Raw genomic sequence first — 27,166 nt, 5'->3', positions numbered from 1 at the left:
AAAGCTGTCTTCTGAAGAACTCTGAGTACACCTTACAACAAGAAAACATACAGTAATGGATGTTAAATACTTTTCTAGTCTGTAACTAGTAGGCTCAAAGATGGTCACTCAGAACAACCAAATGTGGAGCCTGTCTGTGTAAGTTTCCTTCTCTGGAGGGGAAGTAGAATAGGAGCTGAAAAAGAGTATGGAGGTATTAAACCTATTTTAAAATTAAGGTTCCAAAGTGAACATATATCTCACTTCTAAGAATAGCTACCAAGAAAACCACAGAAAAGAATACTGATCTACAAAGATACTCATCACAGTATTGTTTACAACTATATACTGCACATGTATCAAGACAAAGTGTAGGCGAGAAGAGGTAAGAGAAAGAACACAAAAGAAGACTGTTACTGAGCCAAGAGAATTATAATTATTTTTCTACCTCTCCCAAACTTTCTTTCAAAATGAAACAAAACAAAACAAAAACACAGAATGCAAACAGCACTTACCACGGAGACTTTGCTCACTACATCTCTTGCAACTGCTAAGCCTTGAGCAAAAGTACGGGCTGCTACAAATGCACGCGTGACCTGTAGCTTCAGTTTTCGAGGGACGTCTCCAAAGGGCTTTAGCTGCTCAGTGTACTTGCTCACGCATTCCAGATACTCATCCGTAAAGTGGTACTGGGAGTTCACCAGGCGGAACATCCGCTCCAGAAGGCGAGCCCAGAAGTCATTTAGCATTTCTTCCAAGTTCACGTTTCCCACCACATAGTAGCGCTTCAGCTCTTCGAAGAGATCTTTAAATAGCTCAGAATTTTGCATGTATAAGCGGCCATATGTCTTCACAAACATGTCATTCAGGGATTTCTCTGCATTTTCAAGTAGTTCTTTGAAGAATTCTAAAAGCAAAATAAAAAAAGAAAAAAAAGAAAAGAAAGAAAAGATTTTCAAATAATTAAAGAACTGAACACTTTTCAGGTAAACTTGAAAACTGAAAAATAATCATGAAATTAAATTGGAAAACATGCTTGTATATAGGGGAGATTTCTTTTGGGCAATCTGGCACGTCTGATCATTTCTCAATGAAAAGAAATCGACGTTACAAAGTCACTCACACATGTGTCTATGTCTAAGAGAGGAAAAATGAGATTTTAAATCAAGAATTTCTCAGGAGTCAATATAAAACACAGTCTCTCTCTTTCTCTCTCTCTCTCTCTCTCACTTAGTCACAAGGTAAAGAAAGAAGAACTGGATAAAAACGGGTACATGAAGTCTAAAACACAAGATTTCCTAGAACTTTTTACTGAGATACAGAGAGAGAAATGGAATGCATAACAGACTCAACCATAGATTTGGCATAGTTATAAGACAACGTGGAAAAATAACTGAAAAAATATGTAAGAATACCTGGTTATTTCAGATTTACTTTTTGGCCACCACATAGCCACAGCCTAAGTGTTAAAGATTTTACTCTCTTAAGTACAAATGGCAAACTAGTGTCTCCTGAAGCTTTTCTCAAGAAGTTCCATGAGCTAACAGTGTATCTGTAAAATTAATCATTCTTAAGGAAGCTATGTCTGTTATAAAAATAAACACTTCATGATATCAAATTTATAAGCAGGAAATGTAATAAATACCAAAGCAAAATACAAGGACCACATCAAAGAAGAAACTGCCTCCAAGTGAACATGGAACAGAAAAGAAAATATGATGCCTCCTTCAAAGCCAGAAGAACATTAGCAAGCTTATCAATATGCCATAGCCCTACAAAAACCTTCTCATGTTGGGTGGACAAACCAGACGCTGAAAACTAATTTCAAATAGTTTTTCAAAACCTGGACTGAAAACACTGAAGCCTTGTGGAGGGAATGTGTGTGACTTTCTGAGAGTCCATACCTGTGCCCTCACTCATCACCACGCGGTTTCTTGAGGCTTGGAGCCGAAGTCCACAGTCTTCTGGGTTCCCGCTTTTCAAATTGTATACGTGTGTCTGTGTTGGGGGTGGGGCCTCTCTCCTTTCCCTTTTGTCTAGTTTTTCTTTCCCCTACCGCTTGCCTTTTATATTTCCTGGGCCTTCTTCAGAGAGAGAAAGGAAAATGGATTCCCTCTGAAGAGTAAATAAAAGTGCAAGTCAACTCCTCGTGCCCATTACAAGTGTAGAGCCTGGCCTTTTTACCAAAGTTCTCTCCCTGGAAGAAGACCAGAATGTACACAAGAAGCTCGGGGAACCATATGAAAAGTGTTATTCCAATCAGGTACTGGGGATGGCCTCTGATCCTCTCCAAAATTCCAAGTGGTTCTCAAGTGTGACCCCAGGACAGCCATGCATCAGCATCGCCAGAGCACTTGTGAGGAATTAAGTTCTTGGGCCCCACCCTAAAGCTACTGGATCAGAAACCCTAGGGTTAGGGCCAAGCCATCTGAGACTCTCCTGAACCCTTAAGTTTGAGACCCACTGCCCTAGCCAATGAAACTTCTCCCATTTTACCTCTCACTAGCAATTACCGCCAGCTCGGGGACTGTGTTGAATGTGAAGCATTCAGGGTAAGCATTAATGTTTTAATTAAGGGAAAACGTCTTTTCAGTGAATTGGGTTTTTAAAATTTTTTGTTGCATTCTTGGGCGTGAGTTCTTTATGATGTTTTGGGGACAAATACTCTTGTGTGGAAGTGTCTCTCACCTAAGTGTCAAGATGCAGGCAGCACTTTTCTAGAATTCAAAGTTGTGGAGTTTTAGGGTGAGAAGAGACCTTAAACATCATCTGGTCCACTTTCCAAACCTTGCTTGAATGACCAGCATCCTTGCGAAGTAGTGCTGGCTCATCGGGGACATAAAAGAAGGCACACTGAGTTGGGTTACTACATGTCAGTGTGTTGTACACTTAGCTCTCACGTATTGGAAAAATAAAGCCTGGCCATTGAGATCAATATGCAAGCCTTGTGTCAATCCAATGCTATTGATATTTCACAATCCAAAAGATAAGATTCCGAAGGCAACCACTGGTCTTTCCCTACATTGGATTTTTATTATATGTGCTCATAAAATTGGCACACATCATTTAGTGTAGAAACGGGATGTTGAGAATTATTTGACTTGTGCTTTCACGACTCATTTAATAGGTAACTCTGAAAACTCACTTGCATTTTTAATGAATGGCAGCGACAGTTGCGCTGTTTCTAAGGATGAGGACAGAGTGGCATGTCAAGCTCAGTTTTAATTTAAAACTTTCATAAAATGTCAGAGTGCATCCTTCAGGCTTCAAAGTGCTCCAGGTCAAAGAAACGCTAACATTTTATGGAAAAAATAAAACATTCTTAGAGTTCCTCATTCAGGTCAAGAGCCTTCGGTGGTTGGTGTAGCTATATATAATGTAGCTACTGCGGAGGACAAGTGAAATGATCTCATGAAGAGGAAAACTGATTTCAAACCGACATGCCCTCTGTCTAACACCACAACGGAACTTACTTTGTTCCCTATGATCAAATTCTGTCTAGGGAGGTTGTGTTTGTGTGTTTGTGTGTGTGTATGTGTATGGACAGACGTATGTTAGTTCATACTTTAAGAGCATGGTGCTATGTACATACTAAATTCTAATTCATTTAATCATTCAGAAAATCAATTTCCTTTCCTTCACATTTTTAAAGACTGTTTAGTGTGGCCATATACATTACGAATATAAAGATCGTTTGAGTGGGCTATATATAGAAAGTCTATAAAACTGATATAACAAGTTAAAATCTGATAATTTAATCTCTCCAAATGGCTTCACAATTTGACAAGTATGTACTGAGTGGCTATTATGGACTCGAAGCACACAACTTTACCACGCATCTTAACCTTCCTGCCCAATCAGAGTGTAATGAAAATTTCTAGAAAGACAGATTTCCTCCATCCAATTCACCTTTACTGTATGGCCACTCTCCACACATGGTTTTATGAGTGCACAAGGGATTTTTAAAGCATCTATAAAATCCTTAATCCTTCAGTTCATACAGCAAGTTTTTAAATAGTCATCTATTTCACCTACGGAAGTCAAGAGAACAAATGTCAAGGGATCCAAAGGACCCAAACTCATTTCTCCTCACACTTACTCTTATTGGCCCTGTTAAAGGGCATTATTCTACCTATGCTTTTTGCTTCAAAGAGACTTTGTAAGGATGGCAGACATAATTTAAATTTAAACTCCATACCAATTGGGTACAAAATCAACCAAAGCATAGTAATTTGCTGTAAGGAAAAAAGGGAAAAAAAACTTTTGCATCTGTTCCTCCTATCAAACTAGCAGCTCTCATACGTTCTTGTATAATTCTTTCACATCCCCATTCCCCCTTTTCTTCCTACGATATTTCCTTCTACAATGAGGAATAGAACACAAATTAGACATTCAGGTCCTGGTGCACAGCCATCAACAGCAACTTCATTAATTGCTGCAATGCTCATCGCCACTTTTTCCCCCGTTATTCAGAATTCAGGGTCAGAGTCCAATCTTAACTGCTGAAGAAGAACTGTGTAGGCCTGAGACCCCTCGTAATCATCTCTTCATAATCATTCTGCCTGAAGCCAATTATAAGACACTTGGTAGCTAAGAGGAACCAGCCAGGAGCAATGTAAACCAGAGTTCCACAATGATCAGAAGGTGAGTTCATTGGAAATTGGATCTTCCTTGCAGCAATTGCTCGTGTTCATGAAAAGTGCTGCTCAAGGAGTCTGTTTTAAGTGATGCTACTGGCATGTGAAAGAGAGTCAGAGAGGAGATAGTTTACAAGCATTTGAAATATGGTGTCTGTGATCAGTTTATTTCCCCTTCAATTTTCACATTGGAGGCTTAAGTATTTATGATCTAAGGATCAAGCAACTGCTACTCCTAGGGCTCATGAATGACCACTTAACATAGGAATGGAAATAAACACTGTGACGTGCTGCTTATCTAAAGCAGCACGACACAGTGGGAAAGGCATAGGATCTCTCATTTATGAGCTATATGACACTGGAAAAAAGATCTAACCCCTCTGAGCCTCATCCATAAAATGGGGCCATTACTACTCTGACCTCATGTGGACAATGCGTCACACATACTAGATGCTCAATAAATGAACACTAGTCATAATATGTGAAGTGATGTTATTGTCACCTTTAGAGTTTCTTTGTAAGGTTTCTTTATATCTACAATCATTTAAAAACTCTTTTAAGGCTGGTTTTTATTTTTCCTGGCAGAGTCAAATATTATCCATCTGGGGTAACATGAAGCCAAAGCTGCTGGAGCTCAGTTAAGAAGACCCAAGGCCGTATAAAACTGGGAACAATTTAGCCAAAGGAAATGCTTAATGGCTCTAGCTTCCAATGCTGTGAAATGTCCCAGACATCTACAAGGGTGGGAGTGACTACTGAGTGAAAAACACGAAGTGAAGAAAACCTCAACCTAGGGAAGAGATTTTCCATTATGTTAAAAGAGAGGACAGCATACACGTCATACATACATACAAAAAGATCAGCGCAAAGGATTAGGCAAAGAATTGGGGAAAGGAAAATAAAGAATTAAGCAGCAGATCAATCCCCAACCCTCCCCACGTATTTCATTTGCATACTACCTTCTTTGCCAGAAGTCAGCTCAGTGCAAGGGTTGAGCTAGAGAATTTTAAGTATTTTCCGGTTCTAAAATGTGATTACTCTTAATGTCAGTAGTACCAATTTAACATGGGAAAAACCAGAGTGAAAAGGCAAAACTTTTCCATATAAAAGTTTTCTATGTAAATATCCTGTCTTTTAAAAAAAGAAGAAGAACATCATGTACTTTTGGAACGTCTATCCCCAGCCACTTGTCTTGCATCAAATAAACATTCAGAATTCTTGAAACAGCTCAAAAAGCCCCCAGTTCTGCTATTACATGCCATTAGTTACTCCTTTATAAACAATTGACTGGCTATTGATTAATGAGCTAGAATGCATTCTAGAATTAACCCATGACCTTACGAGACTGGAAGGCCTTTCTATTCAATCCATTTGCTTGGTGCTATAAATTACCACCTTGTGTTTATATTATTAGGAAGCTGCCTTTTACATATAAGGATTCATTTCCTCTTTACTGTAAAGGCTGTATTTCACAGCTCTGGTGTGGCCTGCAAACGTGAAGTTACCACATCAACAAAATTCCTCAGGAAAAGAAGCCTCCTCGTAAATGCTACAAATCATACTTTTCACACTGTTAATAAAAAAAAAAAACTCAAGGAATTACATCCATCCATTCTTTCACCCAAGATCAAGTACTTAACGAAGAACAGCAAACATAGGCATCTATAAATATAAGAAAAAAAGGAAATTAAGCAAGCATTCTACTTGACTGAAACCAAACCAAAACTGTGGTTTATAACTATCTCCCCCTCTGTCTTGCTTTTTTTTGGTAAAGTGTGTACAAGTTTTTAACAGGCACTTTCCTCTATCTTGGCATAATCTCAATCCTTAAGAGTGCTTGCTAGGGCATGATGTACTAAAAAGACATGTGCTTGACTAATGTTCATCAACTGACAGCACATCAATAGACCTCTCTTAGGATGACAAAATTGCCGGCTGCAGCCTTTACTGGGGGCTGTGAACAGCCAAAGGGTGCTGGGGATCCTGCCAAAGTAGGAACAGTCTTTTCTTCCCAAGGTTAATTTTATTAGTTAATGGATTTTGAATGCTAAAGCTCCTAGTGAGTAAATACAATGTTTATCTCTCATGGCCCCTGTCTCTTGCTAATGTGGCCAGGGACACAGGCTCAGGACTATAAGGTCCCTTCCACTGGACCCCATTCCATTTTCAGTAAGAGTACTCTCAGCACTAGCTAGCCAGTTCACTTTAGCATATTCCTTCTCATTCAGAAGTGCCCAGAGAAGCCTGAGGGCAGGTTTAAGCAAGCTAGGCAGCTGAAGCAGCCATTCCAAGTGTTCCATACACTAACCTCTATGTGGCTCTACTATATAGCCTCATAGACAAACCTCATAACACAGTCTGTCTGCTCGTGACCTAATTATCAAGAGAAAAATCAGGACACAAAATAGCATAATCAGTTATGATTCTAATTTGCAGGTATGTTTATGTATTGTAGACCTGCACAAAAACAAGATGAGGTAAACGCAATGGTGATGGTTGGGTGTTGGGGACCGGGGGTGACTTTTTCAATACGTTTCTCAATTTTGTTCACCCAAATTTTTCAGTGACATTTTATTATAATCAAGAAAATTATATACCTTCATGTTTTCAAAAATAACTTTATTTCTCTTTATTCTAGTCATTCAACTTAACTGTTGGAGGCTTTGATACATTTTTCTACTTTTTCCAAATTGTCTAGAGCGAGCATTGTGATACTTAAGAAAAAAACCCAGTTTTTTAAACACCACCAAAGCAGTTCTTGCATTTTTCATAAAAAATACATTTTTTCTATGAAGTATTCCTTTCAAAATTGTCGCAATTTAAAAAATATGGAAAGGTATGAAGAAAATATAAATTATCCATAATCCTGCCATTAAAAGGGCAACAACGGTTTACTGAATTTCCTCCCTAACTTTTTCTTAGGAAGATATGTATGGTCACATGGTTGAGATCATACATTTATACCCTGTTCTCATGCAACACTGTATGATTAGCATTTCCTATGTGATTAAAAATTCTTCAGAAGCATTATTTTTAACAACTACATACTATGACATTATATATGGACAGGTCATAATGTAATCATTATGAGACATTTAGGCTGATTTCCTATTTCTTCATTATTATAAATAATGCTGTGATAAACATCCTTGTACATAAATCTATATGCAGATATTTCTTTCCTTGAGATAAATACCTAGAAGTAGAATTACTGAATCCAACGGTATGAATGTATTCAAAACTTCTGACACATTGCCCAACTGACCTCCAGAAAAGGTGTGCTCGTGGGGCACCCTCCCTGTTTGAATCACATTTATTACAAGAGTTTCAACTGCTCTGCTAATTCTTTCAAGAGAGAGGGTGATGGAAATGGGCAGGGACAATACACAGAAAGGCCTGACTGGCTTGAGAATCCTCTCAGTCAATCAATTGGAGTCAGTGCTAGATCAAATAAGCCCTTCTTCTTTGGATAGACAGACGCATGGAAAGAGGGTGGGCAGAGAAGAACAACAATGTTCTAAACATCCAGGCTCAAAGTGCAAAGAACCAACGAAGTGGATAAAAGCAGTTCAGCTGAAGCTCTTCCATTTATTTACTTGCCTCCAAACAGATCAGCTGCTTCTTGCTGGTGCCATGCCTTCTTAAGAAGTCGAAGTTAATAGCAGAGGCCCAAACTGAAAGCGCTCAGGGCTCCCTGGAAGCTGCACAAGCATTTTCAATCCGAGGACATAGCCAATGCTGTGGCCACAATTGGTCACACTTCAGATAACAACTCAAAAGGCAGAAAACCTTTGTCAATACAAAGATGTGTGCGTTTTGTCTGAGCTCTTGATTTGATTACAGTAAGCTGGCAGTGGCTCATTCTCATCAAGTTTCACAGAGAGATCATAAAAGAATTAGCAAAAATACCCAGCATTTTAGTCTCCTTCACATAGAAGGAAAAGAAAATAGAATTGCAAAGAAAGAGTAGCAGTGCTTTCCAACTAAATCAAAGGCCATTAGCATGATGTGGAAAGAATACTGCATTTGCAGGAAGGCCAGAGGGCTTCACATGTCTTTCTCTGTAGTGTCGAACTTACTCATCCTGTGAAATGCTGCCTGCTGCACTGTAGCAGAGGTTTAAAAAAGCAACAAATTTTTTTTTAAAAATGCCTTAATGAATGAAATCTGAGATGAGGATTAAAAGGCAATCCTATGTTGTATGTATGTCATACATTTCTACGACACATTTATTTTAAGGATGTTTAAGACTTTTTTTTAAATGTAAAAACCTCCCAGGAGGTCTTTAGTAAGCCAGTATGGCCATGCAATGAGCGGTAATAAAACCACGTAGTTAAAAAATAGTTAAGATCAGGGTCAGGAAAATTTCAGAAACTTCAGCTTAGCTAATGGCCATGAAGCTTAGCTGGATCTATTTGTCTTTTAAGGTGAGTGGCCAGCTCACTCCCAAACTGAGTTTGGGCACGTAAATTCTAACGCCTTCAACTCGCTGTGCCTCCACACTGGTTTTCCTACTGGCCTAATGAAGTAATGGCCAGCACGAATGATAGAAAATTTTCAGTCAGTGATTAAAACACAGATTTGGCTAAATCTGAAGAGTGCTTCATGTCCTGCCTTTGTGAAATGATAGAAAACAATGGGGCTTGAGAGCTTAGGGGAAGGCTGGCCACTCTGATTTACACTTGGCCCACGCAGATAGATGGGACAGACAATTATTTCTTTTATGTGCTTTTTAAGCTAATTCAGAAAATTTCTACTATTATTCGAGTTAACAAGCTTCAGGCTCATGGGAGGGTTTTCAAAGACCTGGTGAAAGTAGCGGAGAGTTCAGAAATGATAGGAGAAAAATAGAGGGTACCATACAGACGGCTAATTAACATCTTGTAAGACCTTTGACTAAAGCAGCTGGTCTAGTCACATGTTTAGAAGATTCACAGAATTTTTAAAATTGAAAGGGTCTTTAGAGAGCATCTAAGCTCAAGCCCCTCATTTTATGGACGGGAAAACTGAGACCCAGTTAATTGCTCCAGGTCACAGTGGGTTCACAGCAGAACCAGGCTGACAATTCAGTGTGCTCTGTCTGCCACCTGTGCAAAGTTGCTACATTTGCTCCTAAAATGACAACTTAAAGGAATTTTCCCAATAGACTAGCATCAGACAACATCTCTATTTCCTTAAGATTTCTTTTAACATGCAAAATATCTAGCAAACAATTTCATTCGGGGTTTTAAGCAATAATCTATCTTCTTAATTGTTACATCGTTTTTACTATGTAGTTCAGAAATATATTAAACATGGCAGCTCTAATCTTCTTAATCTATTTGGGTTGTTTGATTTAACTATGCTCCTTTTAAAAAGAACTAGTCTCTCACAAAATATGGCATCTTGGGGTGGGTCTTTATGTTGTGGTCCCCAAACACGGATTATGCCCTACATCTATTATTTCTATTCCCTTTGCCAACAATTCTTTCAAAAGCTCCCTGAACTGAGTATCTGATTAGCATATTCATGAGACGATTGATTCACTTATGTTAATTAGCAGTTCTACTTCAAAAAAAAAAATTTCCCAGAACTGGCCAAGAGGGGGAGCAACTCACTCTGTTGCTACCATTTTCTAGCTCGCTCTCTAGCTTAGGATGGTAGATTTCTGGTACTGAACAGTCTAAGTTAAAGAGTAGACAAAAAAGATTACAGTGTAGGAAAATAAAAAGGTGAGTCCTTAAAAGAGGTACAGGTTGAAAATAAGGGAAACCTGAGAATGTTGTTGGGGGAGGGGAGGCATGCTGCCTAAGGAAGTGTTCTCTCGTACTTCATCCAGGTCTGAAAACACACACACACATACAACACACACACACACACGCATGCAGTTTACAACTTAAAAACCGACTTATAGACTGTATAGTCCCTTTAGATGTGCAAACAATAGAAAATTAAATGTGTAGAACAAGAAAGGACTTAGAGATAAAGGGAACTGACTCCCAAACGCCAGGGCTGGCATTTGAACTCTGACTGGGGCAGAATGATGGGAAACTGGGATGAGGGGACGATTTCTGATTAAAGAAGGCTAATCCCCTGAAAACTCCCAAACTGTATTTTTATTGAGAAGTTTATGAAAAGTAACTGTTCCTGCCTTAGAAAGAAGTGGTATCTCATAAACATGACTGAAGTTTTGATGATAGAAGAAGTTGCCTGGGTTCAGGGGTCACCACTTCGGATTTATACTGTAAGCTTGGAGATGGCAAGAGATGTTCCTTTGAAGTTGTTTGATCCCACATGTTCCCATGTGTCCCTTTGCTATTTCCTCAGTCTTGTCTCCAGCCTTCTTCGTGTCACCTCGCTGCCTCATCTTGGTTCTCCAGCTGCCATCTTGTTACTCTGCCCATCTTCCTCTCTTCCGTTCACATCAATAACCCAATCTTTGGCGTTTATAAAGGCTTGGACAATTCTTTGACCAAAGCACCCCACCCTTGGATTTCTGAGAGTCAAGATAGCCCCTATACAACTTCACTCAGCATCCTCTCGTAGGCCTTCAGATGTGTTGGCACGTCCTAACTGCCATCCTTAAAAATCAGTCAATCAATAAATGCGGCACCCACTTGAGGATTATGGTTTGTTGGATACGAGTCAACTGAGGTTGTACCACATAAAAGCATTTAATTTCTCAGCAAACCTAACTTGGAGGCAATATGAACAGGATCCTAGTTCTGTTCTGATCTCCAAATCAAACACATTTCAGCTACTACTCCTTCCAGAAAAAAATTAATCTATGCTCACTACATTTATTGTCTATGCCATATTTTAATTTGAAGTCAGAAGAAACAAACTGGAGTTTCATAATCATTCTTCACGACCAGTTTTAAAACTGATACAGAAACAGTGTTAACACAGTTATTGAATGTGAAGCCTCGTAGGGAAGGGCAAGAGAAACAGTTTTTCTGTCCTTTTTTAAAAAACATATGTTAACACTTACTGATAAAGTTTCTCTATGGCTTTTTAAAAACTACACATTGGAATCATATGAGTAATGCTATAAAACCATGGGGAGCAAGAAGGGGAAAGAATAGCTAAACCAGCAGGCCCACAGACAGGAGAGGTCACTAATGTTTGTGGGCCCCACACCAGAAGGAAGCATGTCTAACAAGAAACTGGGAGGAGGGGACCTTGGAACTTGTGAACAGCTTTATCTCCACTCCATCTTGCTACCAACAGGTAGCCATTTCTAAAAAGTGGGATTTTCCCCTCTAAATTCCATTCTTAAACACCCTCAAGTGGTAATTTTTAAACACCAGCATCTCAAGTTTTCAAAGATGACCATCTGGTTATCTTTCTAAGTTTTCTCCTCAAAGTAAAAGAAAATGCTTTGGTTACTGTCTTGAGTGAGAAATGCCATAGTCAAGAGAACACCATTCTTTTCAACAATCCTACTAATAATTTAGTGACTAAGAGACAGAGGTGGTCTAATGAGGTCTTTTGCCAGTAACACCTATCTTTGTGTAGTGTTAATATATTGTTAAATACTCTTCACAGTTAGAGCATGGGTGTTGGGGGGTATGGGATAATAAACAGGGCCTACAGATATATAAATTATTTCTATCCATCCAAGGAAAGAAAGAGATAAAATTAAGACTAAACACAATTAAGCATATAGAGTGTTGGGAAAAAATGGGTATGATAAATGGTATGCTACACAGAAAAAATTTTAGTTCAACTACATTAAAAATTAAATATGCTTTCATGGTCTAGCCTGGGAACCTAACTAACACTTATTAAGTCAGTTATCCATTTCAAATAATGAATCTCAAAGCCAACATTTGAAATACAACCTGTTCCTTAGCTGGGGACTGCCTTATCAGCTATATCAAATCTAATTTAGCCCAACGTCTCACCATGGTAACGAGCCCTTCACAGAAATACTCAAAGACATTTCACATCTCGAAAATTTGCCTTGTACTTCTTCACCACACATAATGTCAAGAAAAGCATGCTTCAAAGGTACTATGTAATTAGAATGGCCTTTAAAACAGGCACAAAGGAAATCATTCCTATTAAAATTAAATCTTCTTCATAACAATCTTCAAACTGAGTGAGCAGCACCAGAGAAAATAATCCTGACGTGTTTTGGACAACATACTCTAGTTTTTGAAGTCTGTTATCTGTAACATTGCTTCAGATATGACTGAAGTGCCTCTTGTTTGGCTCATATTGCTATTTCTTCACTATTTAAAGAAAGTGTGCACGTGAGAATCCATGTTTGGCACAGGGTATTGAAATGAGTTTGGTCATGGCTTTACATGGATGACTAAGCCAGAGCCTCAGCTAAAATGAGGCCAGGGGTGGAGCCCAGCTTAATGAAGACTATAGTATAGTAGCTACTTCTGGGTCGTTGCTGCATGGAAACTTGAAAGCTGAGCTTTAATCCTGTCTGTTCCATGGAGCTTCTAGGATTCTAGTTGTCTTTGGAGTATTCATTTTGAAATTTAATTTGAAGCCCAGCATCTGCAGAATCTCTATGGTTATTTTGACTAAGTTTTTAGACGCCTGCTTTTTATTAGGAAGATTTTTTTTAGTGACTTGCGTCAACATCACTATTTTGTGTACACCCAAGAAAATAAATGAAAGCATTTAAATTAAACTACTTTAATCTATTTTTTGCTCCTTTGACCATATTTCCATAATGCCACCACACAGATTCCAGTGCATCCGGAAGCATTCTAGCAATAAAGCTGTGGGGCTAACTTGCCCCTGGGATCCAACAAGGAGAGCATCTAGGGAGAAAACTGAGAGAACAGAGTTCTGAAAATGCAACCACACAAACTTAAGTGTCAGCTCTTAAATGTGACTTGAAGACGTAAAACAAATTCAAGAACAAAGCAAATATCAATTATTTAGACCAATGTTTCAATACTTACCATCAAACTTCTTGTAACGAGAAGCAAAGATGGCTTGCAAATTATTGCACTGCTCGCTGACCACACTTATGAAATCATCTTTACTTTGCAGGCTGTACCTGTCCTCCATCTCTTGAGAGCAGCAGGTATAACCCTGGGCACAGATCTTCAAATGATCACCTGGAAGGTAAAATGTAAGACCATCAATCTCCATCACCATTCACCAAGTCCAAGAGGGAAGACTTTAGTTTAGGTGCACGAACTCTGCTTCATTTCCACCTGTGAGCTTCCTGCAAAGGCTTGAACATCGTGTGTATCTGAAAAGTTTCATTAAACTAAAAACATTTATTCCCTTCTTGGAAAAATAAAATAATAAAGTCACCTCCAAAACATAAAAGAACTTTCCAATCAGGAAGACTGCTATCCAAGAGGAAAATCAGCGTGTCCAGTAAACAGACCATCATTCAATATCAACTCAAGTCTCCTTTACATTTCTTTGAGATTCTATGCAAAATACTGAACAAGCCACACAAATAAGACATAGCTTTTCTAGCTTTGAGAGTTAACACTCCAAGAGAGGGTACCCTTAATAAAGAACGATTTATAAAATATGTGACAACACCAAACACTGAGCAAATGTATGAGCACTAGTTATACTGTGGGGAAATAAAAGGGATAAGTGCATTTCAGAGTTGTCGCCCAAGAGGAAACAACAGTTCACGCTGGATAATTTGAGTTTGTGATAAGTCACAAGGGGTGTTATTAAACAATCCTCGATTTTAAGATTTTGTGTGGCGTCTTCTGTGCAGATGGTAGACAATGTATAGACCTTATGATTCTGTGCAATGTAGCCGCTCATCCCAATACAGACTAATGGCTTCCAATATATGTAATCTTTATGTAGTGACGTAGCCCTAAGAGTCAGGAAAAATCAAAGACATATCACCCCACAGCAGCTGAATCCACAAAGCATCTCCTTCCCCTACACCAACTGCATCCTGCTTGTGATTTGGACATGAGGGATTAGAGGGCTTCCTTTTTAGAGGGATCCCAAAGTTCACCCACGCCTTGTTCCTGCTGTCACAGAACAAATATTGTGCTTCAAAGAGACCATACCTCTCCCTCATAATGACCAAGACATGCGGTGCCACTCAAACATAAACTTCACCAGGTACTATCACTTTAGGCAGTCACTCCAATATTAATCGGAGTGGTATAGGTATCCTAGCATAATCTTGTACAGATGTTTACAAGCATTCACTTTCACTCTTCCTTCTGCTATTGCTGTCCATGTTCCAAGCAAGACAAAAGCAAGACATTGAAAAGAATCAATGTCTCAGGAACTCAGGACCGAGTATACTGAAGACATACGACCTGTTAACGGTAAGCATGTAAAATAAATAAAGGGGAGGAGAATGAAGAGCAAGTCTTTCTAACAAAACTAGGTATGGGAAATGACCTGGGCCATGAGCTAGCCATTGCTGCTTCTTGGCTGTGTGCTTAGAGGAAATAAGTCTTCACCTAAGATAGGTACCGCAGTGGCTTTGAGGAGGGCGGGTATTTCGGATAAAATTGAGTTGGCAACTTATTTGTACAACACGAGGATTATCAACTGTACATATGCAATAACTGCATAATCATATATATTCCCAATCATTCTTCCTTCCTGGCAATTAAAAAGTAGAGAGAGTGCTACTGCCAGACAAAAGGGACACGCAGCATTCAAGGACTATCTAAGGAAGAGGATAAGGGAAATAATCTTCAAATAACTTCATCATCCAGAAACTGCTAAAAGTTCCTTTTGGCATTTTTTAAACCCTTGGTCAACAGATAATTCTAACCAAAAAAGGGAGGGGGACGATTGTGTAAAACAGTTTAGGAGCTGTGAAGTTGCAGAATATCTTAGATCTCATTAGTGAAAGAAGACGGATTGCTAAGACTCAGTTTTCTGGAAACACCTTTGTTACAACCAAAAACAAAACTCCCTCTTCACTGGCTTAACAAGTTCACAGCAGGCCTTTGGTAAGTGGGACATATGATTAACAGAGAGATAGCCAGTTGTCTCCCGGTTTCAGGGTTGAGGGCTTCCCCCAGTACAGTCTTAACACTTCAAACAATACAAAGGACCCCAACCAGTACAGTGCTTGCTGTAGCTCTACTAAATAATCCATATCACATTCACACCCCACACAGAAAATTAATTGGAATGCTCAGAATGAGAACTTAAAACACGCAGGGCTATTTAAACAAATTCTAATCAGGGAGCAGCTACTTTTTAAGGTTGTCAGAAGCTCAAATTCATCACAGGCTGGTTTTCAAGCCCCTGCAAAGATTCCGTTGAGGTATGCACTGAATTCCCAAGGCAAAACAATTCACGAGTTTAGAAAATAATCTATGTTCACCTAATCTTAACAGACTTCACACATAATAAACTAAACGGTCACTTATTGCATCCTGTCAAAATAGGCTTCTAAGTCCAAGAAAAAGCACCCCCAATGCGCATGCGCACGGAAACACACAACCAGAAGCCTGAAAACTCGAAGAGACAGCAGGAAAGAATAATTTTCTACATTTAAGAAGGTGCTAGATGTTGAGGGGTTTAAACTTACCCACAGGAATTTTACATCGAGGAGACACCCTTCAAAACTGGGTAACAGCAATAAAACTTTTACTGGCAACCTGCTGAAAGTAGACAGCACCGTTTCCACTGGCACGTATAAAAGGCCCAGCTCAGCCCGTGTTCTCCGCCCATTTCATGTCCACCAGGAGCCCTCAGCAGGACCTCACGGAGACCTGCTTATACCTGAACACTGGAGTACATCTTCGTTTTGGAGATAACTAATAAAAAAGAAGAGAGTCAACTTTCATTTCAGAGAGTTCTTTCCAGGAAGACTTTGTCTAATCGTAAAAGGCTTGCCTTGTGTAAAGGATGACAACAGGGTAGATACTTGACTAATGTTTCTGCTGGCAGAGTTGTCTTCCCTGCAGTGCAAAAAAGCCCACTCCAACATGTCAATTTTGCCCATAGAGCATTGAACGCACCACTTACTCTGCGTGTCTAAAAAGCACTGCTTAAAAGTATAAGCTGACATTCTTGCCAAAAGCCCTGCCTGAGACACACGCGGTCCAAGACACCCTTGAGAGTTAAATCCTAAGACATACTCAGGCTACTGGGGATTCAGTGCCATAACCAGTTTCTGCTGATGACAAACACAAGGAGGAAAAGGGGGACTGGCTTGGCGCGTTTGAAAATGGAATTAGAGCTCTGCATTCTGGTTAAAACTCGAGCAACTTGATTTTTAAACTTCACTATTTCTACTTTAAGCACCAAAAATGGTTTATATTAAAAGCCAGGGCATATATATTATTTGAAAGACATTCTGTTTTGCCTGCTTGAAACTGCTTCTAAAATCTGGGTCCGCATGAGAAACGTCTTCTTTTCTGGAGATCTCCTTTCTAAACCTGGTGATCCCATATACTTCTCATTTAAGAAAGATGTCACAATTTTTTCTTTAGACTGAGAGTTGAGCACAAGGACAAGAGAGTCCAATATGGGACAGGTAGACAGCCAGCGCAGGGGGGGCACTGGGCATGTAAATTTATTTTAAAGGGCCCTAGGTGATTCTGATACATATCCTCCCTTAAGAATTATTACTTGATGTGACCTCAATAAAAAAATAATTAAGAATTATTATTTGAGGGGCCAGCCCCGTGGCCGAGTGCTTAAGCTCGTGTGCTCCACTTCAGCAGTCCAGGGTTTTGCCGGTTCAGATCCCAGGTGAGGACATGGCACCGCTCATCAAGCCACGCTGAGGCGGCATCCCACATAGCACAACCAGAAGGACCCACAACTACAAACACACAACAATGTACTGGGGGGCTTTGGGGAGAAAAAGGAAAAAATTAAATCTTTAAAAATAATAATTATTATTATTTGAAAGGCTTAAGCATTAGAGCTGGGAATAGCAGTTAACCAGCTAATCCAATCGTTCAAGTCAACAGTGAGTTACGATTCACAATATGATTGGTCTCCTCTATCTCCCCAACTCAAAGGCCTGCTTCCCAAACCCTTGCTATGGATAGGTGCTTCTCCATGTATCTCTCCTAGTCCCTTAAAACTCTCTCGTCTGCTTTCCACTCTCTTTTACTCTGCCCATACTGTTCTTTCTTACCCCACTCCACCTCTTTTAATTGTACATAATATGAAACCAAATAATTTTTTTTATTTGTTGTACTTGTTGAGAGTTCCCTGTTCTTAATTTAAAAAGCAGGTGAATTGAATGCTTTATGGTTTTCTAAGGAAGCACCTAAATTAAGTTGCTTTTTGTACATGGCCCTTGATTAGTTTTTTTCTTTGTGGGTCAGTGGCCCTCAAAGGAAAAAAGGTCCCCTAGCCCTGTCCTAGGAGGCTTGGATGAGATTCGATGAAGCGTGCTTTTAAAGCTTAACTCTATGGCATTAAAAACAAAAAAGTCACTCCAAAGAGCCAAACTTTTTTCAATCACACCAGCTCCATCTAATTTTTTTTTTAGTCTTAATATCAATGCCTTAGTTTTCAAAGCTAAACAAAGACAATCACAATAAATTACTACTCAATCCTGCCGAGTGTGTATTAGTTCTTTTTTGTTTGAAGCACTTCAAATCAATGGTTAAAGAAGTAGGCACTGAACATGAGGAATCTATTCCATCCGGCTCCCTGGCGAACAATCTGTGTAAGTGTGCTCTCTCAGTTTATCTCTTACTCCTCTCATCAAAGGCTGGCTCTGATGTATGTACGGGGTGCAGCTAATGTCCATTTAGTTCCAGTTGCTCATCATCCACCTTCCCATAGAAAAACGTTATAAATGGTGGTGAGGTACTCAGGCCAGCCCTGAGCTTATTTACTATCACCTTGACTATTTTTAACTATATCTTACAACCATTTTCTACATTCCTCTTGGAAAGTTCATTGTGAAGTCTAACTAGATGCCAAGAAAATGTGTCTCAGATTCTCACACATTTTTAGGGAGATGGTGAGAAAGGAATACTTACACTTACCACCAAGGTGGCAGCTTTCTGTATGTGTAGGAGATAAAGCAAATCTCTAGTGATTAGTCCCTCAGAGTCCTAAATGGAGGAAACAGCAGCCAGAAACCTTTATGGGACACAGCGACAGAGAACCCAGGCTTGCCTGTACCAGCATGCTTTGTAAGGCAGAGAGTCTCTGTACCCCAGCTGATTTTACCAATAAAGCAACCAAATGCCTTTGTTAGATAAAAGAGATACAAACCGCACCCTGAGGGCAACAAGGGCTGCAGTGAGGAACATTTGAGAAGAACAGACTGGAAAGCACTTGGTAAACTGCAAATGCAAGCGGCTACAATTTTGCATTGGCCTTTTTTTACAGAAACAGTGTCTCACTTGGGTTTGGAAGACAACTTGGCTCTTTGCCAGCGGTTTTGAAGAAGTGAATTTAAAATGTTCCAAACACTTAGCACGATTTGGATCTTTCATTCTGCAGGGCTAATGATAGTCCAGGGAGAAGACTCATCCGCGGAGTCAGGAGTATGGGTTGGAGTCACAGCTCTACATGACTCACTGTAGGCTCTTGGGAAAGTCACTTATGCACTGGAGCCTAAAAAAGCCCTTTGTAAACAAGGAAACATTATGTAAACGTAAAACAGCGCAAAAACAAAGGCAGAAATGAAGAACATCTACTATACTCTGATAAGCTACTGAAGTTCTCCATGAAGAGACTTTTCTGACACTTGGGCTAGGTGAGGGAGAGGGGCCGAGAGCAGCACCTCCTCTCTTGCAGCTAGTTCAGAAAACTTTCTTATTGGAGGTGGAATTGAGGGGAGTAAAGATAGTCAGAAAAGAGAGTTATTATCAATCAGGAGTTGAGTGGCATGCATAAGTGATGGTACACTGATGACAATTAAGCACAGACAATTATCTAAGAGGCCATCAAAGCAAAGCCTTGGGGGCCAAAGGAGGTATGATGACGAAATATAATGTGATATCCTGGATGGGATGCTGGAACAGAAAAAGACATTGGGGAAAACTAAGGAAATAACACAAAACCTTACATGCCAATGTTCATAGCAGCATTATTTATAATAGCCAGATGTCCATCAACAGATGGATAAACAGAATGTGGTCTATATCACACAATGGAATATTATTCAGCCATACGAAGGAATACAGTTCTGATATGTATTACAACATGGCTGGATGTCAAAAACACTGTTAAGTGAAAGAGATAGTCACGAAAGTCCATATATTGTATGATTCCATTTATAGAAAATATCTAGCATATGTCAATCTATAGAGACAGAAACTAAATTAGTGGTTGACTGGGGATGAGGAGGTTGGCGAAATGGGAAGCAAGAAGGGTTACAGCTAAAAGGTATGGGATTTCTTTCTGGAATGATGAAAATGTTCTAAAATTGATTTTGGTAATGGATGCACAAACCTGTGAGTGTATTAAAAACAACCGTATACTTTAAATGGGTGAATTGTTTGGGAAATTATATCTCAATAAAACTGTTAGTTAAAAAAAAATAAGGAAATCAGAGTAAGGTACGGACTTTAATAACAATGCATCAATACTGGTCTATCAATGGTGACAAAGTACCACACTAATGTAATATGTTAATAATAGGGAAAACTGGGTGTAGGGTATAGGAAAAATCTCTGTGCTATCCTCCCAACTTCTCTAACTCTAACTCTTCTGGGATAAAGTTTTATTTTTTTAAAAAAAGCAAGCTTCAGTTTTCAAAGTAAAAAGGATAAATAACGTGTGCATGGGGGGAGGCGTTCATCAGGCTTTTGATGTAATTCTAATATGGAGGAGCTACATTAAGCTATTATTTGCTGGGGTAATTTTCCTAATCCCTCAATTGCTACTTCAATCTTTTTCTAATTTTTATTTGTTCTGAAAGTAAAACAATTCCTTGCCATTAGTCCAAAGAGTTACCAAAATAGTCTCTGTTCACTTTCTAGATCTAAATTCACGTAGCCACAAAGTGAGCTAAAATGCAGGTGGCTGTCTAACTCCAGAGCTACCTAAGAACCCCAGGAGGAATACACAATGCTCCGCTTCATGGGAACAAAGAAAGAAAATCTCTAAAGGTTTTTAATAATCCCAGGGGGGTGAGGGAACGTATACATTTATCCATCCTCCCCCCTTACAAAAAGGAGTGAAATTACTGCACAGAATGTGTTATGCACATCGAAAGCCTGAAGTCATCTGACCTAAACCTTAATAATAAAGCACATAAATTACAGTCATTATGCAGACTTGAGATCACCTACCAATCAGTAGGAGAAATGCAGCTAGTTAGCATTTTGCAAAACCTTGCCAAAATATAGCTCTGGAGGGCTTAAGACTGCCAATTATTTTTAGGTCCACTAATCCTGCAAGGTAGGACAGAGAAGGCCAATCAGAAACACGTACATTTCAAAAATCAGTTTTATTATATTTTCCTAAGAATGCCTTCGTGTAAGTGTAGTTGGAAGAGTTAGGGTTGCTACTTGAAAACTCCACGCTTCATTTCAGTAAGCTTGCAACAGCTTTAAAATCTACTCCAGATAGAAACTAAACAGGGCTTTTTATTGCTTTCTAAATGATAAGCAAATTACGAAGCAAAGTTTCTATATAGCAATCTTAGAACCCCATTTAACTGCACCAAAGGTTTACTAAAGCAAGACACATCAACCAAACCGAGCCAATGGCCTGAAATGCACACTTTGACCTTATGTTACCACCACTTTAGAGCAGCTGGAGCACCTGCATATGTTTTGTACATTTACAACCACTGCATCCAGGTCCAGGACTCAACAGGAATAATAATACTGGTGATCAACCCCAAACTCTTCAACAATTCTAAGGATCCAATAAATACAGTAGTCCCCGTTTATCTGTGGGGGAATACTATACTATACTATGTTTTATCCCATGCATAGATACCTATAATAACATTTAATTTATAAATTAAGCACAGAAGGGGATTAACAATAACTAATAATAAAATAGAACAATTCTAACAATATATTGTAATAAAAGTTACCATAGATTTTAGCAAACAGCGTATGATTTTTTTCTTTCCTTGTTAAGTCGAGAACTTTCACCTTTTCACTTAAAGGAAGCACTTTATGGCTTCTCTTCGGCATATCCGCGTTGCCAACATCACTTTCCTGTGTTCTGGGGACATCATTAAGTAAAATAAGGGTGACTTGAACACAAGCACTGTGATACCGCAATAGTCGATCTGCTAACCAAGATGGCTATTAAGCAACTAACGGGCAGGCAGTGCATATAGTGTGGATACCCCGGACAAGGGGATGATTCACATCCCAGGCAAGACAGAGCAGGATTGTGCGAGAGTTCATCAGGCTACTCAGAACGGTGCACAATTTAAAAGTTATGAATTGCTTATTTCTGGAATTTTGTATTTAATATTTTCAGACTGTGGTTGATTGTGGGTAACTGAAACCATGGATAAGAGAGGAATTACGATACTACCTAAGCAGTCAGTGCTAATAAAAGGCTCAAGGAAATGTGTTCGGGGCTCCTTGGGAGGTAGCTAGAGGCAGGCGGGAAAAGATGGAGCTCTCTTGTTTTACAACTAACAAAAGAGAAGCTCCTTTCTGTCAATGATTCAAGGGTCCATACCTTGGGTAGCATCATTTGCCAGTTTCTCTCAAATACTAATTTATGATTTTCATTGGGCTCATAATTTAATAGAATGCCTGGAGATAAACAAATGATTCCAAATGCCTCAGTTACACATTTACTACAAATAAAAAGTAGCCTAGAGAGGAAACACCATTGGCTAGGACGTTTTTTTCTTTGGTGCCCAATAATATTTCTGGAACCTACATACCCAAGCCATGTGTAGACCAAGGCTTTGGTAGGGCCATCTCTAAGACAGCTAGCTAACAGACGAGGCTCATAGGGATTCCCAGGGTAGGGGAATGCTGGCCACCGGCATCTTGCCCTTTCTCTGCACCCCAAGTGTGCTAGTCTTATGATTCCCTCTGTGAGCAGTCTCCTGTGGGCAATCACATAAGATCTCAGAGAAAGCAACCGGAGGAAGCTATCCTCAGAAAAATATTGGAGACTCACTCCTTTCCTCCTTCCCCCCAGGAGGCTGACTGAACACCAGACTTCCAACAGGCAGTGATTTTCCTTATTATTTCCAAATAATTCCTAACAAACCCCCAAGGACCCCCATTGTCAGATAACCTGCCACAGCCATTTAGGGTTCACAGCAAAATCAGAAAGGGTCAGCAGCTGAGCACAGAGTTTATCCCAAGTGTATAAGAAAAGGCATCGGTGGGTAGGGAGGCTCACAGATATCGGGCGCTTGCTCTAATACAAACATTAATACCTTTCACTTTCTATACATTTCACGGGTTCTGTGGGTCACAAACATTTTTAACACTATTTTATCTTTTTTCCATAATACTTCTCTTTACTCTCTCTTTCACGACATACCTAAAATTCTTCCCTCCAAAATACAGTGTGAGAATGAGTAGGTTTTCAGTAAATCTACTATCTAGGAAAAACATACCTGAAGAACAACATATTCATTCATCATGAATTCTCCCAAAGATGTTTCTCCAAATGGCTATCTAGAAAGCTTTTACACTGATAGCAAAGTCTGCTGCTTCACGTAAAGAAAAATGATTCTCTAACAGATTAGTGGTTCCAAGAGGAGAAGGGGGTGGGGGGGGTGGGTGAAAGGGGTAAAGGGCCACATCTGTACAGTGACAGATAAAAATTAGACTATTGGTGGTGAGCACGATGCAGTCTACACAGAAACTGATATATAATAATGTACACCTGAAATTACACAGTGTCATAAACCAATATGACCTCAGTAAAATAATTGGGGAAAAAAAAAGAGATTCTCTAATATCAGATTTCAAGCCATTACATACCATTCTTTAAATCTAGCCAGGCATCAATGAAATGGCGAAGGGGAAAGAAACATTTACATTTTCAATATTTGTACTTAATTACATCCTTTACAATCTACTTTCACAAAGATCTTGTTAAAGGTCACAATAACTTACAGGTTACTCTAATACTAATCTGCACCGAAGGACTCCTAATTAGTCTCAGTTTCCAAGGACATGGACATGAGCCACAGTTGAACAGGGGTTAATTTTTATAACATGAGAGAAAAACTGTTCTGAACCTTAGCACAGGCAGACGGAGGAGGGGCAGAGTCCTCGTTTTGCAAGGCTGTTTCACCAACCCTGAAAAAGTCCCTCCTCACCACTATCTAGTACCACCCTTGGGTGTATACGGTGTAAGGCATACACCTGAATTTATTCCCATTCAGTGGGCTCTTTGCTACTTAGAAAACTTCTGTTGCCATTACAAAGTAAAGTTTTCAATGTATGCTTCCTCTTCTAGGTCATCTACTGGAGCTTTAAGTAAAATTTGTCTGAATCCTGATTTTGGAGAGAATGCCACACTGTTGATGTTCCCAGCCAGAGAATGATCTATTTAACCCCACCCTTTGCTTCCTGCCTCAAAGTCAATCTTAATATTTGATGGAATAGTCCCACATTTCTGTGATGACGTCAATTATTTTAAGTTTCCTTGGCTTGGTGTGCAATCCCATGAAGAACTTTTTGAAAGCCTAAACAGATCATATTCACTGGTTTTCCTTTGTCCACATATGCTTTAGTCCCTTGAAAAGCACAAGGTCATTAGCCAAGAACAGATTCCCCTGATAGAAATGATATTGCCTTTCCCAGAAGATTGATTTTGCTTAAGTTTTCAGTGTTCCCACTTTATTATAGATTCTACCAGCCTGCCTTTATGAATGAGGCATCTCAGGTCTCATTGAGATTTATCCTAATGGCAATCACGTCTACTAGCTCCTCGGCACCATTCAATTCCCCAATCTCACCCTTCAGAATCTTTTTTTTCCAGTAATTTCATTGGATCATAATGGTTTACAACATTGTGTGACTTTGGGTATACATTATTAGAATCTTTTCTTTAGGATCAGATTTGTTGATTAATTACATTTGATTTGTTCACTAGGATTAGAAAATCCAGCATATTTACCACTTCTTGACCTAGTTACTTCAACCAGTCCACCTCAAGGGATTATCTGGGAATGGAACCCTGCCCTAAAATTGTCCCCAAGTCTAAATCAAAGAATTGATTCACTTCTCCCAAACTAACTTTTGACTCAATTTGGCAACATAAAAACCTTGTTGGTGCTTAATGCACTATTTATCAAGTGCCTCTTACGTGCCAGATGCCATCCACCAGTGCATAAAATACAAAAGGCTGGATCTCTGCATTCTTGAAAAAGTTACAAGATGAGCAGACATGGATTTTATTATTGTTCTATAGGCTTTTTCTCTCCCCCTCTTACTCTATAATCTGAATTCCTCACCCCCTCAAAGATCTCTGAGGTCCTCTGATCTCATCTTGGAACAACTCAAGTTCAAAAGACAGGAGGAGAGGTGATACTATGCCAGGCAAATCCACTCAACTCACGCTTCTCACATTGGCACTTCAACAGATGCGCCTCAGGAGGTGCCTTTGGCACCAATGGGGAGAGATTCACACATTCAAATATAATCTATTCATTGCCAGCTATGCTGTGTCCATTTTTTGAGTCATCCAAAACTACAGAAGGTATTAGCTTGGACTCAAAGTAGAATCTTGCAATGAGGGGAATAAGAAAACTCCTCAAGGACCTACTTCTGCTGCCTTTCTTGGTCAACAAAGCAAAATCCACAAAACAAAAACTTCTCACACAAATGCTATTTAATTATTTGGCTTGACAAATCAGGTCACTAAACGTTCAAACCAATTTTAAACAACCACCTTTCAGATGATGTTAATGCTTTGTGTTTTGCGTTTTTTTTTTTTTAAGACATCTGTGGTCATGGTTTGTTTTATTTTATTTATTTTTTAAAGATTTTATTTTTCCTTTTTCTCCCAAAGCCCCCCAGTACATAGTGGTGTATTTTTATTTGTGGGTCCTTCTAGTTGTGGCATGTGGGATGCCACCTCAGCATGGCTTGATGAGTGGTGGCATGTCCGCACCCAGGATTCAAACTGGTGAAACCCTGGGCCACCGAAGCAGAGCACATGAACTTAATCACTCAGCCACGGGGTTGGCCCCCTATTTATTTATTTTTGAGGAAGATTAGCCCTGAGCTAACATCTATTGCCAATCCTCCTCTTTTTTTTTGCTGAGGAAGACTGGCACTGAGCTAACATCCATGCTCATCTTCCTCTACTTTATATGTGGGTCGCCTGCCACAGCATGGCTTGACAAGTGATGCGTAGGTCCACACCCGGGATCTGAACCAGCGAACCCCAGGCTGCCCAAGCAGCACATGCAAACTTCACCACTGCGCCACTGGGCTGGCCTCAATGCTGTGATTTTTTTTAAAGTCTAAATCTGGTCACTTGATGATGAGTTTCCCCAAACTTATATTCACTGTCATGTCTCCATTCAATTTTTGCAGCTGAGGTCTCAGGAGAACATCTTCTATGTCCTCAAGTGACTGACACACAAAACAGTGAAGGAACTGAGATACTACATAGTTCCTCTCTACCACACTAGGAATAATCCTGTTTGTTCTGGGCTCTGAAACTTGGATAAAGAGATGCTTCAAGTCAAATGTAAGGTATCAATTAGGAAATTGTTCAGCTGGGCTATCATGCCAGCCACCTACCGTTTTCCTCTGGTTTCCTGAGTATCACAGAGGGAATAATAAAGGCAGATCTTGGGGACTAAATTAAAATATTAATGTGATTACATATTTATGACACAAAAAAATTTCCTCCTTACACAAGATGGAAAAGTGATTGTTTCTTTGCCAGCAAGTGACAAGGCAAAGAGACAAACCAGTCATTTGCTCTTCATTCAAGTCCCTACAGGCCTATGCAATTTCTGATCATCCTCAGATACAGGCCTGCCAGATCAGAGGCCTCTTAGTCACCCCAAGGCCACAGAGATAGATAGGAATGTCCCAGAAAGCAACTAGTGCATCGGAGGTGCCCTGGCACTCTTTACTGCAGAACTGTCAGATAATCAAGAACGATGGGGCTGCCTGTTTCCATTTTTGCTTTGGGAGGGAATGAAAGGAGAGAGGCCATTCTAACTTGAGCCTCTAAGAAGAAATGAAGGTTGCTTCCATAGGACTGACATTAGATTCACTGTAGAATGGTGTTGTCTGTCAAGGGCCCGAGAGAGGCACCAGATCTTCAGAAATCCGGCCAATAGACAAGCTTGAGACCTGATGTTCACAAATTCAAAGTATCACACAGCTTCCTATGGCCTGGAACAACTGTGTAGGTGGGTGCTTGTTCTATTATTTCAATATCCAACTTGCCTTCCATAAATCTTTTGGGTTATGGACCAACTGTTCACTCATAAAGCAATTAATTTGATCAAATATCTGATCTCAAGGAAGTTCCAATTATTCCTCCAGTCCTGGAATGTAAGCCAGCATCAGACTCATCAGCTACCTTAGGATGCGAAACCACCATGGTAGGAGGGAGGAGTTTCAAGACTGCAGCTATTAAGGGGCAGGAATGAGAAAGAAGTTAAGAGATATGGGCCAAGGGAGAAAGAAGGATAAGGAACATAGCATATGATCCAAGGCTGAGGAGTGAGAGGGCCACCTAAA

The 27,166-nt window shown here is 39.6% G+C and overlaps 1 protein-coding gene across 2 annotated transcripts in view; it reads right to left on the bottom strand.

Annotated features, from left to right (window-relative positions):
- Window positions 1-27,166, bottom strand: part of GPC4 (glypican 4) — a 104,982-nt gene that overhangs the window by 20,156 nt on the left and 57,660 nt on the right. For both annotated transcript variants that reach the window (XM_046673447.1, XM_046673446.1), the window contains exons 2-3: window positions 13,526-13,684; window positions 495-886 (exon numbers count right to left, since the gene is read on the bottom strand). In XM_046673447.1, the coding sequence (XP_046529403.1) occupies window positions 495-886; window positions 13,526-13,684 (551 nt within the window). The remainder of the gene's footprint in view (window positions 1-494; window positions 887-13,525; window positions 13,685-27,166) is intronic.

This window comes from Equus quagga, chromosome 10 (genome assembly GCF_021613505.1).
Source record: "Equus quagga isolate Etosha38 chromosome 10, UCLA_HA_Equagga_1.0, whole genome shotgun sequence".
NCBI classification, from domain to species: Eukaryota; Metazoa; Chordata; class Mammalia; order Perissodactyla; family Equidae; genus Equus; species Equus quagga.
Note: the sequence above shows the minus strand (reverse complement) of the source record. Positions and strands in the feature narration are given on the sequence as shown.